Below are 12,381 nucleotides of genomic sequence, written 5' to 3' on the forward strand. Positions count from 1 at the left end.
GCGTTAAAACACACATTTTTAAAACATGTAAGAACTTGTTACACATTTTTCTTTTTAAATCAAGGGCTACTTCTATTTTCGGCATACCTTCAACAGAAGAGAAAGCATTTCTTTAGGCATTATTTTAACTTGGTATAGTTAACCAGCTCCAGTCATCATAGCGCTCTTGCATTTAGAAACAAAGCTTTCTGGGCGACAGCAGCAGTAAATAGTTGAAAAAGTAGCTACATGTTAATAAAATACACAAGTGAAATACTTGCCTGAAGTATGTGCTAGTGCAGTTAACAAATACTGCAGTCAATTGCCCTATTTTTAATGCAGTTTGGTGCGGCGACACACTTAAAGTATTAACTCACACAAAGTAAATAGTAAACTACAAAAGCATAATAGTTCTTCATTATTATGTAACCGGATTTCCAGATTTGTTTTCTTCTTATATAATGTGTATCATGCTGGAATGCATCATGTGTGTTACACTTAATGAGAGTTGCATCACTTTGGAGGTGCGCCCTGATTGCAACATCCACACAATACTGAATATGGCAAATTATACATCTATGGTGCTTTTGGAAATAGGAGTCTTTAGTAAGACTATAAGAGACTGTGCCTGCCTCGAGGTCATATTGGGACACACATGAACACACATGAACACACATGAACACACATGAACACACATGAACACACATGAACACACACACACACACACACACACACACACACACACACACACACACACACACACACACACACACTCTCACAGGGACTCAGGGACAGAGAACAGATTTGTCTGTCTCAGCATTCACAGCACAATTCACATTGTCCTGCAGTTTCAGCACGAGTCTCACTTCATCCAGCCATCACTACTTAATTCATAAGCCTACAACACATCTATTTCAAACTTTTGCCTTTGGTCTCTCCAAACTCTTCATATAAAGGGAATGCATTATTCTTGGGGGAGATTTATCTTGCCATCTGCCTGCTCTCTTTTAAATCCCAGGCCCAGACAGCTCACCTGGTCTTGGAGGATGGCACCAGGATGAAAGGATTTTCCTTTGGGCATGATACCTCTGTAGCCGGGGAACTCGTCTTCAATACTGGCCTAGTGGGGTAAGAAGGAGACATGCTGACATAAGTCGAACTACATTAGATTCAAGAAAGAACTGTTTTAAATCAACAAATTAATCGGATGGTAAATACTAAAATATTAACCTTGCTTTGAGTTTCACAACCTTGCATCCAGTTGGTACATTTTCCTCAAGTTTTTTTACACGATGAAGTTAAACTGCATTTTTTTCACTTCATAGAGGACGATGAGACGATGATATGACGATGTGCGTTATCATCACAATATTGTTTCTTTTCTTTAGGTATCCTGAGACCCTGACTGACCCCAGCTACAGGGGTCAGATCCTGACCCTCACCTACCCTATAGTGGGAAACTACGGGGTACCCAACAGCCAGGAACTGGACGAGCTGGGCCTGAGGAAACATTTGGAGTCAGAGCGCATTCAGGTATGAAACTCAGTGGGGGTTTGGGGGTGTCAGGATTGGTGGAGGCCTCGGTGCTGCAATTACCAACTCCTGCGTTGATCCTGCTCCACCTTGGTCCAGATTTAAATGTTAACATCCATGATACTCCCAACGACCTTTGTGATATTCGTTCCTTTTTTTTTTAAAACTTCACCGCTGGGTTGACACTACATTCCTCAACAACTATTAGCTGGATTGCCAAGAAATCTGGTGCAGACATTAATTTCCCCCTAAGGGTGAATCATAATTAATTTGGTGACATATTGTGCATTTTCAGGTTCACCCTTTTATTCTGGGTTTCTTCTAAAACAAATCTTCTTATATTGTCTGAAGTAGGTATGTCATGATGCCAAACCTGTCGTAGATGATACCGATAACAATGTAATCCCACGATTATTGATATCAATTCAAGCCAATATTAAAAAACAAAACATATCACTGACTCCCATGTCCTTCAGCATGCACTTCTTTACTCTATTATTTGCCTTATAGTTGTTGTATGGGAATTAAATTAGGTCATAATGTACACTACCCCTCCCAGCCATATGGATGTATGTTGAGAGTAATAGTAGAATATACATTTGATTTGAGCCTCCTATAATATTAAACCTTGTAACTTTTGGGGACTGGCCTTTTTAACTATATTCTGACATGTTATAGCCAAAAAAATGCATCAAATAATAGTTAGTGGCATTCCTACACATAACAGCACAACAACAGTGCAGCATTTTATTGTTTAATAAATGAAAGACAACATGAACCATGCTCGAGGTATTCTTGACACCATGCAAGAGCTGCGGTATTACACAAAACCTAAAAGTGATGTTAAGCAATTATGGACAACAGCAGCTATTTAGTTTGACCTTTTTTTTAAGGTTGTGCTTTGGCGTTTCTAGGTATCTGGTCTTCTTGTTCAAGACTACAGTTACGAGTACAGCCACTGGAACTCTGTCAAGTCTTTGGGACAATGGCTGCAAGAAGAGAAGGTATGGATTCAAAGTTTCCGATGTAATCTCAGAGAGGCAAGTCTGCTGCTGGTACATTTTAAAATGTGACTTTCCTCCCGTTGAAGGTCCCTGCACTGTTTGGAATAGACACCCGAATGCTGACCAAGATAATCAGAGATAAGGTACTGTAAATGTCAAGGTGTGAACTGCTTCATCTTTTACAATTGATGAAGCAGTTGTTTGATTAACTGGTATTGTGCTTGTGATTTCTCCTCAGGGCACAGCTTTGGGGAAAATAGAATTTGATGGGCAGCCTGTGGAGATATCTGACCCCAACCAGAGGAACCTGGTAGCAGAGGTCTCAACCAAGGTAACAGCTGCTATAACAAAAAACATCCCAAAACACCTTTTCTTCTCATTGCACAATATGCCGCGTATAATATGACCACTCAGATCATATTCTCTCTGTGTACAATTGCTGCTGATTAGTGGTAACTTTTCTTTCCGGTGTCTTTTTACCCACTAGGAAACAAAGATCTTTGGAAAAGGAAACCCAATTAAAGTGGTGGCGGTTGATTGCGGTATTAAACATAACATCATTCGCCTGTTGGTCAAGGTAAGAGAAAAAAAAGCGGGTGTAAAAAATAAATCACTTTTCTTGTCGAGTGTGCATCCTTCTTAGTTTACAGACTTGGAGATTACGTTTTTATGATGTTGCCCCAAATGACCCTGTCTGCATAAATATAAAAAATAAGTCAAGACGCGTCACATTTTCAACCTGACCTGACCTAGAAAATATAAGATGGTAATGTTAGATCTGACAAACTGTTAACAACTCGACGGAGGAATTCTCAACTGGTGCCAAATTAGTATACAACTATTAAGTTATTTTGGGTGAACTTACAGTACAATATCATGCCTTTATATCACAGAGTGTATGTTCTGTATGTCTGTGTGTGCAGAGGGGTGCAGAGGTCCACCTCGTCCCGTGGGATCAGGACTTGATGAGTCTGGACTACGACGGGCTTTTCATCTCCAATGGACCAGGAGATCCGTCTCTGGCCAACACACTCATTAACAACGTCCGCAAGGTACAACATAATGCTCTTTTAATATTTAAATGTTTGGGTGTTTTATTTGAAAATTGCCCACGAAGTGTTGCTATTTACAGTTGAAGAGGCTGAAGATTGTTTGTAAAATGACATTCTAATTGTAACATAGTCTTTTAGACTTTGTCAAGTATTTGTTATATTTAGTGGATGTATGGAGATTTTGGCTAGTCCATTTTATACATTATTTTCCCTATTTTAATTTACAGTAATTAAAGGTAGGGTAGGTACATTTGAGAAACCGGCTCGAGATACACTTTTTGTTATATTCCATGGAATGCTCTTAACATCCCGATAGCAATGAATATCTTAAGTGCTTTGACAAAAAATCCATACAAAACTTTCATCTGTGGAAGCCGTAGTACTGTAAAAAGCACGACCAATCATTTTGTAAATTGGAGGAGGGGCTCTGTAAGGAAGTGGCAGATTTTTTCCGGCTGTGTATTTTCAAATTCTAGCGCACTCGAGCTGGTTTCTCCAAAATTACCTACCCCACCTTTTTTTTTTCAAACAGGGTTATGCACGTTTAGGAACAGCATGTTCCTTTAGCTGTGTTCGAGTATGTACTCGAACACAGCTAAAGGAACATGCTGTTCTTAAAGGTGGGGTAGGTCATTTTGGAGAAACCAGCTCGAGATCGCTAGAATTTGAAAATACACAGCCGGAAAAAATCTGCTACTTCCTTATAGAGCCCCTCCTCCAACACACACGAACGCGCACATGACCAATGAGGGCACGAGATAAGTTTGTGCACAGATGGAAGGCTGACAGGCAGGTAGGCCATCCAGTTATTTTAGCCGGGCCAGCTAAAATGATTGGTCGTGCTTTTTACAGTACTACGGCTTCCACAGATGACATTTTTTAATGGATTTTTTGTCAAAGCACTTAAGATATTCATTGCTATCGGGATGTTAAGAGCATTCCATGGAATATAACAAAAAGTGTATCTCGAGCCGGTTTTTCAAACTTACCTACCCCACCTTTAAAGTTTAGAGTCATATAATTAGGGGAACTTGATTCTCTCTTGAAGTTATAATGGCTTGAAAGTACACAGCTGTCCACAAGATTATTTTCATCTCATAGATTATATATATATATATATCATGATCTGCATTTTCAATAAATATAATTTGAATGTTCTTTTGCGCTGTGCAGGTGCTGGAGAGCGATCGTCCCCAGCCAGTGTTCGGGATCTGTATGGGCAACCAGATCACAGCTCTGGCTGCCGGAGCTCAGTCATACAAGCTTCCAATGGGCAACAGGTAAAACATGTAATACATAAGCATGATTAAGGCAAAATGTACACTCACTTAGATAATCCTCACAAAGATTGAAATGTGCCCTGTGGACATTTTAAAAACAAACAAAAGATAATTTTACATTTGGCCAAAACACATTGGGTGTTTCCATATTAAGCTTAACAAATGTATCTAATACACGCTCCTCTTATAACATCTGCAAAGTGGAAGCATTTGAAAACCGGCATAGCATCATACATTGGTGTTCCTTCCACCAGTTGATCAGTTGAATAGTGTGACATCATTGGTATGACTGTGTGTCCTCTCACTTGCATATAAACAGAAATCAAATATTGTGTTTTCTGCTTGTCTGCGTTCTCCCAGAGGCCAGAACCAGCCGGTGCTGAATGTGATGACGGGTCAGGCCTTCATCACGGCGCAGAACCACGGCTACGGCATAGACAGCCACTCGCTGCCCCCAGGGTGGAGCCCGCTGTTTGTCAACGCCAATGATGGCACCAATGAGGTAGATTCCCCTCTGTGATAAACAACATGGCACTTTGACATTTTCTTTTTAAAGGGTTTGTATATAAAAACACCCATTTCTCTATAATACCAAAATGTCAAGCGACGATCACACCTGACGTTATCAAAATAACACAATTTTACCAAAATAAACTTGAATCTCTCTGTATTAAATGCATACTTTTTTGCTAATTTTCTCTTATATCAAATATTTTCCAGGGCATTATGCACAACACTAAGCCTGTTTTCACGGCCCAGTTTCACCCCGAGGCAAAAGGCGGTCCCACCGACACAGAGGTAAATAAAGACTTTGATAGTTATTCATAAAGTTCCTGTTATACAAAATGTTTCTTATCTGGCTGCTTCTCAAGTATAAGTTGACGTCTTCCATTGAAACAGGAATTGTGCGATTGTCAAAAGCAACAATCAGGTGTCTGGTGAAAATCATTTTGTTTGTATGTACTGTACATGGTATGTTAACGGGACAAAATGCTTAATCAATCATATATAATAAATATGCAGTTCCTACATCACCGGCAATGAAAGGTGTAATCATCTGTGGTGACTGATGTTCGACTGCCCCAGAGCCACAGGTGCCAATCCCTGTCTCCACATTGAGGCGTGGGTGGCTCTGCACTCCTTTTCTCCAACATGACAGGGGAGGACTGTAGTTCAAGTCCTGGGCCAAGTATGTTGTAACCTCTGTCATGTCAGGGCAGGATAATGAGACCTGTCCTCTCTACCAACATCCAGCTGAAGCTCTGCTGGAGAATCCTGGGTAACAATGCATATGAAGACCACATCTCAAGGGGGTTATTGAAGCATTCATTATTAATTAAAATGCTTCATGACTACACGCACTATAATAACATTCTTAAAATGAGTCGTATGTTAAGTCAATAGTAGTATTAATTAGACTTACAAAAAGCGAATTACAAATTTAGAAAACTGGTTATATTGCCATTATTTCTTGTGTCTACAGTTCCTCTTTGATTCCTTCATCTCCCTGATCAAGAAAGGAAAAGACGCCAATGTAATGTCTGTCATGCCTGCCAAACCTTACATACCACCCAGAGCTAAGGTAAAGTATGTCACACAGGTATATCAGGGTAATGTACGTTTAGGAACAGCATGTTCCGTTAGCTGTGTTCGAGTATGTGAGGTTGTTTAAGGTAATCAGTGAATGAATCAAATAGTTAGAACGGTTATAAAGACAAGAATAACAAATATAAATCTAGGAATCTGTGTATTTGGTGTGCTCTTTAGAAACAGAAAAAGGACCAATAGAAGGATCCGCCCAGGAACCTGAAAGCCTGGATTATATTTTGATAATGACTCTTCATGTTTGTGCACTTGCAGGTGTCAAAGGTGCTGATACTGGGCTCCGGTGGTCTGTCTATCGGTCAGGCTGGAGAGTTTGACTACTCTGGATCTCAGGCCATCAAGGCCATGAAGGTAAGAGAGAAGTGTTGGGCTAAGCTGTGGCTAAACATATACATTCTATTATTTACTGTTTACAAAACATTTGCTTAAAATGACAGTTCACAGCTGTCTGAGGCAATTACTGGGTAAAACATGTATAAGCATTTCAAAATAAAGCTATGTGTGAAAAGAAATGGGGTTGGTGCATTCATGTGACGCAGAGGGATGAGTTTGTCTGCTGAGCCAAGACTGAACAGAAGTGATTTTTTGTAACAATTTGTAGACGTTTACAAAACTAAAGAAAGTGTCTCTTTCCAGTCCTTGTAGAATTAATTGGCCATTTTGACAAGTCACAGTATGAAAAGCACACATTTTGAACAATAATATCAGGGGGTCTGAATTATTCTCTGCTGCTTCAGTTCTAATGTCCTGATATTGGGCAGGTGGGCTCAGAACAGTCATTGTTAATGTTATTAGTAACTCCTGAGGCTTCTCCATACTTGTGGGGGAAACTTCTGTGTAGCAATGCAGTGGGAGTCACCGACTCAGGAAGGAGACACGGGATAGAGCTGGAGCTTTGATGTCAAACACTGATGGGTTTATTCAGAGTATCGGCCGGAGGATTCACATCACAAATCACGAGTCAGAGGGTCTGACTTCACGGGAGAGTTGCCACGTCAATTCTGAAGAGCCTCTCTCTATGCTAGACCTTTTAACTGGTTCACAGAGAGTAATCAACATCTCTGAAGGAGTAGACTAAACAGCTGGGAACACTGAACCACTTGCGTCCGACACTTATGGCCTCAAAGATTTCACACCTTAGAGTCCACAAACACCGATAAAGAAGTGCCTCAGTGTTCTCACAACAATTACCATTCGTGCCAGAGAGTTGACCGGTCACAAACTGGTAACAACAACACATATGGCACCAATGCCTTTCCTTAAAGGAGTCAGAGTAGATCATAAAACGTCACAGAGCAAAAGGTTAGATATCTAGAAGAATTATTCCTTAACAATACTGACTAGTTAAAAGGTCAAAAGTTGTATTACAACCCAAAGACCTGGCTGTAAAACCACAGCTGCACATTAAAAACTGGAAGTGTACACGGAGACCTACGCTAAGACTGTTTCTAAAATAGTTTATTGTCTTTAATTTCCTCTGTGCTCATGTTATTGACCTTATTCTTATTTAGTGAGCCTTCTCTGGTTCCATTCCTTTTGTGAAACACTTACATTGTAAAGAAAAGTGCTGGATAAATACATTTGTTATCATTATTAAAAGACAAAAATGATGTGTATTTCCCTGCTTATCAAATTGGCAAACATTCCATAGGCAATTAAAGTCATGAATATTATAAACGTGACAATGTCGTTGCAGGAGGAAAACCTGAAGACGGTGCTCATGAACCCAAACATAGCCTCGGTCCAGACCAATGAAGTGGGCACCAAGCAGGCCGACTCAGTCTACTTCCTGCCCGTCACGCCACAGTTTGTAACTGAAGTCATCAAGGCCGAGCGTCCAGACGGCATCCTGCTCTCCATGGGGGGGCAGACTGCACTCAACTGCGGTGAGATGTGTGCAACTGTTTGTGTCAATGTATAGGATTGCTGATCTGTGGTCCTGTTTCCCTGTGGGGATTCAAGTAGTGGGACATACTGACTGTCAGGGATAGGGGTTCAATTCCTACTTTGCAAGGCACTTACAGGGTTAGAAATAACTCTCACCAAGGATATGTGCACGTCTGTTGTTGTGATAGCATATAGAAACTGCCATATGCATTGTTTGGTGAGAATCTTTCCAACGACCACTGATTTATTTGTCTTGGTTGCCTGTGTGTTTGTGTTCAGGAGTTGAATTATTCCAGAGTGGTGTTCTGGAGAAGTACGGTGTGAAGGTCCTAGGAACCCCGGTGGAGTCCATCATGGCCACAGAGGACAGGCAGCTTTTCTCCGACAAACTGAAGGAGATTAATGAAAAGATTGCCCCCAGTTTCGCTGTGGAGTCGGTACGTTTCATCTTCTTTCTGTGAACTTTGAGACAAAGGATATATACATATTTAGTTTTCAAGTGTTTGTGTGCATCTTTCAGGTATCTGAAGCCCTGAAAGCAGCAGAGAAGATTGGCTACCCGGTGATGCTGCGATCGGCCTATGCCCTTGGAGGTCTGGGCTCTGGTCTGTGTGCCAACAAAGACATGCTGGAGGAAACTGCCAACAAGGTCAGAATAAATGCCGCAGGGTAGGGACGGTGGAAGCTTCTGTACCAAATGATGTTTGTTATTCTTTGTTATGCTTTCTTTTATCATGCAGATCAAATCAGCAATGAAGCATTCTACCTAAACGTTTTAAAGTGTTATAACTTCATCCATGTTTTAAAGCATTAACTTGCACAATGATAAAAGCTTTGAAATTGCTTAGTTATGTATTTTTGGTGCTCTGCCAGGAAGGGAATAGTTTGCAGTTGCTTAGCAACATTCTTTTAGGCACGTCCAGCACCACACTGTGTCTGACGGCAGTTATAATCTGTGATCACAGGCTGCAAAATGAACTGTGTGTGACAGACTGCTTTAAAATGTTGCATATTCTTCTAAGCCGTCCAGTAAGTGCTGATGATGTGCTGTATTTCTCGTCTTGCATTCAAAATAGTTCATTTTTTGTTTCATTTGGATGTTTCAATGTGAGTCTTGTCTTTGCCGGTTATGCTCAGCGGATGTTCCACAGTTTGGTATCAAGTGCAGAGCAAATATATAATTCACAAGGTCTTGGTCCAATATTTGACAAAGATACAAAATGAAAACCCAAGGTAAACACTTATTCCTTTAACCCTATGTTCTCAGTGTTATCAAAAGAGTATTATGTTTGATTCTACCCACTGGTACATGCCCTTTATGCAGGTCATCACATTTGGTTGCAAATATTTGAATCCTTAACTAATTAAAAACACAGTCTATGTAACGATGAGGTTTTAGGGTTTGACGAGAATGATGCTAATGATGGAGGCTGTGATTCATGCATAAATGCATCATATTTTTAATTGTTATTGGTCTCTTGGTTGTTTTTATATACACAGCCATCTGTTTGACTGTGCTTCTATGAAAATGTTCTCCCTTCCTTTGATGTCTGGTTTGTATTAAGATCCATGGAGCTGTTATGCCACACATGGTATCCTTCACTGGAAAATTAATTAAGTGCAAAACAATTGCACTGGTATGTTAAACCATTAAACCAAAAAGTGTAGGTTGATTATTATTCTTAATTATTTCTACTAAATAATGTCTGTTTTTAATGTTATTCTATTTGTAAAACCAATATTAATTGTGTTCTGTGTTTGAGAACATTCAGAAAGTATTTCACAATATGTAAACCTAAATCTTTACATTCCATATGTGATTTTGCAGTTCTATAATAATTAAGCATTGTTATTAATTATTGTCATTAACGTTTATTGTGCAGACATTCATGTTGTTGTGTCTACCAGTTTATCTGATTATAATCTGTGCGTATTGTGCTGTAGGCTCTGGCCATGAGCAGTCAGATCCTGGTGGAGAAGTCTCTGAGGGGCTGGAAGGAGGTGGAGTATGAGGTGGTGAGAGACGTGGCTGATAACTGCGTCACCGTCTGCAACATGGAGAACTTCGACCCGCTGGGCATCCACACAGGTGCTAAAACCTTCACGACATACTGATGTGTTCAGAGTATTGTGCTCTGTTTTGTAGAATTAGTTGCAGTATTCTGTTCTCACTTTTGCTGTGTTTGATTGAGTTCTGTTTGCTATTCTGTTGTCCAAAAAAAGCACTCTGTGTCTTTGGAGGCTACTTGAGGATAAATGTGTCTTCTTCTTCTTCTTCTTCTTCTTCTTCTTCTTCTTCTTCTTCTTCAGGTGACTCCATAGTAGTGGCACCGAGCCAGACACTATCCAACGAGGAGTACCACATGCTCCGTGAAACGGCCATTAAAGTGGTCCGTCACCTTGGCATTATCGGCGAGTGCAACATCCAGTACGCCCTCCACCCCTCCTCTCTGGAGTACTGCATCATCGAGGTCAACGCCCGGCTCTCCAGGAGCTCTGCTTTGGCATCCAAAGCCACCGGGTGAGAGAATACATGAATACATACGTCACACTGCTGGTGCGCTGGTGTTACAATATGTTGGACAATATCAAAATGTATATAGCTTACATTTAAATTAATTAATTAATTAAATTCTTACAAATCTAAAATATCTTTAAGAGAACACACATAATGCTTATTATTTGATGAATAATCTTCACATAATAGTGTAGGAGTTCTGCAACATTGGATAGCTGAATGTTAAAAATAATCCAAGGATCATACTATACTATGACTTTTTTTATGAAAAAAAAACCCGTTATGCCATTTATACTATTTGATTGACATGCTCTACTATAACAATTTTAAGGACATACTTTTTCATTATTCTTTTTTTTATTTTATGAAGTACTGTACTATTACTGTATCCTTTTTTATTACTTTTTAATGACACACCGATTATCGACATGCTGCAACTCACTCGTGGGCTTTCACTCTGCCATCTAGTGGGCAGCAAAGGTACTGCCACATAATTAGATAACACATACATGAATGTGTTAATCTACAAAACTATGTATTACTTAAAGTAAGATTATATTAAATATACATCTTGTTGGTCATTTACAAAGCCAGTTATGTATCCATATTTTCTAAAGAAATATTTTCTAAAGAAATATTTTCTAAAGAATTCACAAAACTAAAACGTAAAATCAAAATGCTTAACTTCAATGCCTGTTTCTCAGGTATCCCTTGGCATTTGTTGCTGCTAAGCTGGCTTTGGGTATCCTTCTACCGGAGATCAAGAACGCTGTATCGGAGAAGACCACGGCGTGTTTTGAACCCAGTCTGGACTACATCGTCACCAAGATCCCCCGCTGGGACCTGGACCGCTTTCAGGGCATGTCCCATGAAATAGGCAGCGCCATGAAGAGTGTCGGAGAGGTGAGGCAGGATCCATGGATAAACACTCACTCATCAACTTGCTTCTTCTTTAAACTTACAAACCAATTTTATTACCTGCCATGAAGGTTATTTTTTTTGGTTCAGTGTGTTTGTCAGCAAGACTTTTCCGTCAAGTTTTTCCATTTGCTGGATTCAGGTGATGGCAGTTGGCCGGACTTTTGAGGAGAGTATGCAGAAGGCCCTGAGGATGTGTCATCCATCAGTGGATGGCTTTGTGCCCCGACTCCCACACAAGAAAGCCTGGGCCGACAACCAGGACCTGCAGCAGGAACTGTCTGTGCCCTCCATCACCCGCATCTTCTCCCTCGCCAAGGTACACTTATCTTTCATAGCGTTAATAATGAATGACACCAAGTTTCTCATTCAAATGAAGTGTTCCAGAGAAATAATCATGAAAAAAACATGAAATGCAGAGAAAAATATGTCCCTGGATACGTAACTGTGAATGCATAATTTTATGCTAATGCTTGTCTTTTATTTGAACCGTAACAGATGCACAGAAATGACATATTTCACCTGGAAAACACATACATTATAAAAAGTGATTTATTATTTAACTGATGGAGTGGGCGTTTGAAGCGTTTAAATGTGTTTTTTTG

At 40.0% G+C, this 12,381-nt stretch overlaps 1 protein-coding gene across 1 annotated transcript in view; it reads left to right on the plus strand.

Moving 5' to 3' along the window:
• The window catches only part of cps1 (carbamoyl-phosphate synthase 1, mitochondrial), a 49,778-nt gene that overhangs the window by 338 nt on the left and 37,059 nt on the right, over positions 1-12,381 (plus strand). Inside the window, exons 2-20 of the mRNA XM_034134407.1 lie at positions 998-1,107; positions 1,368-1,512; positions 2,427-2,516; positions 2,603-2,659; positions 2,755-2,847; positions 3,004-3,093; positions 3,440-3,568; positions 4,742-4,848; positions 5,209-5,350; positions 5,569-5,646; positions 6,332-6,430; positions 6,709-6,804; positions 8,150-8,339; positions 8,620-8,777; positions 8,861-8,989; positions 10,285-10,429; positions 10,651-10,861; positions 11,563-11,761; positions 11,919-12,095. Coding sequence (XP_033990298.1) covers positions 998-1,107; positions 1,368-1,512; positions 2,427-2,516; positions 2,603-2,659; positions 2,755-2,847; positions 3,004-3,093; positions 3,440-3,568; positions 4,742-4,848; positions 5,209-5,350; positions 5,569-5,646; positions 6,332-6,430; positions 6,709-6,804; positions 8,150-8,339; positions 8,620-8,777; positions 8,861-8,989; positions 10,285-10,429; positions 10,651-10,861; positions 11,563-11,761; positions 11,919-12,095 — 2,445 coding nt within the window. The remainder of the gene's footprint in view (positions 1-997; positions 1,108-1,367; positions 1,513-2,426; positions 2,517-2,602; positions 2,660-2,754; positions 2,848-3,003; positions 3,094-3,439; positions 3,569-4,741; positions 4,849-5,208; positions 5,351-5,568; positions 5,647-6,331; positions 6,431-6,708; positions 6,805-8,149; positions 8,340-8,619; positions 8,778-8,860; positions 8,990-10,284; positions 10,430-10,650; positions 10,862-11,562; positions 11,762-11,918; positions 12,096-12,381) is intronic.

The sequence above is a fragment of the Trematomus bernacchii genome, unplaced genomic scaffold (assembly GCF_902827165.1).
Source record: "Trematomus bernacchii unplaced genomic scaffold, fTreBer1.1, whole genome shotgun sequence".
Classification (NCBI taxonomy): domain Eukaryota; kingdom Metazoa; phylum Chordata; class Actinopteri; order Perciformes; family Nototheniidae; genus Trematomus; species Trematomus bernacchii.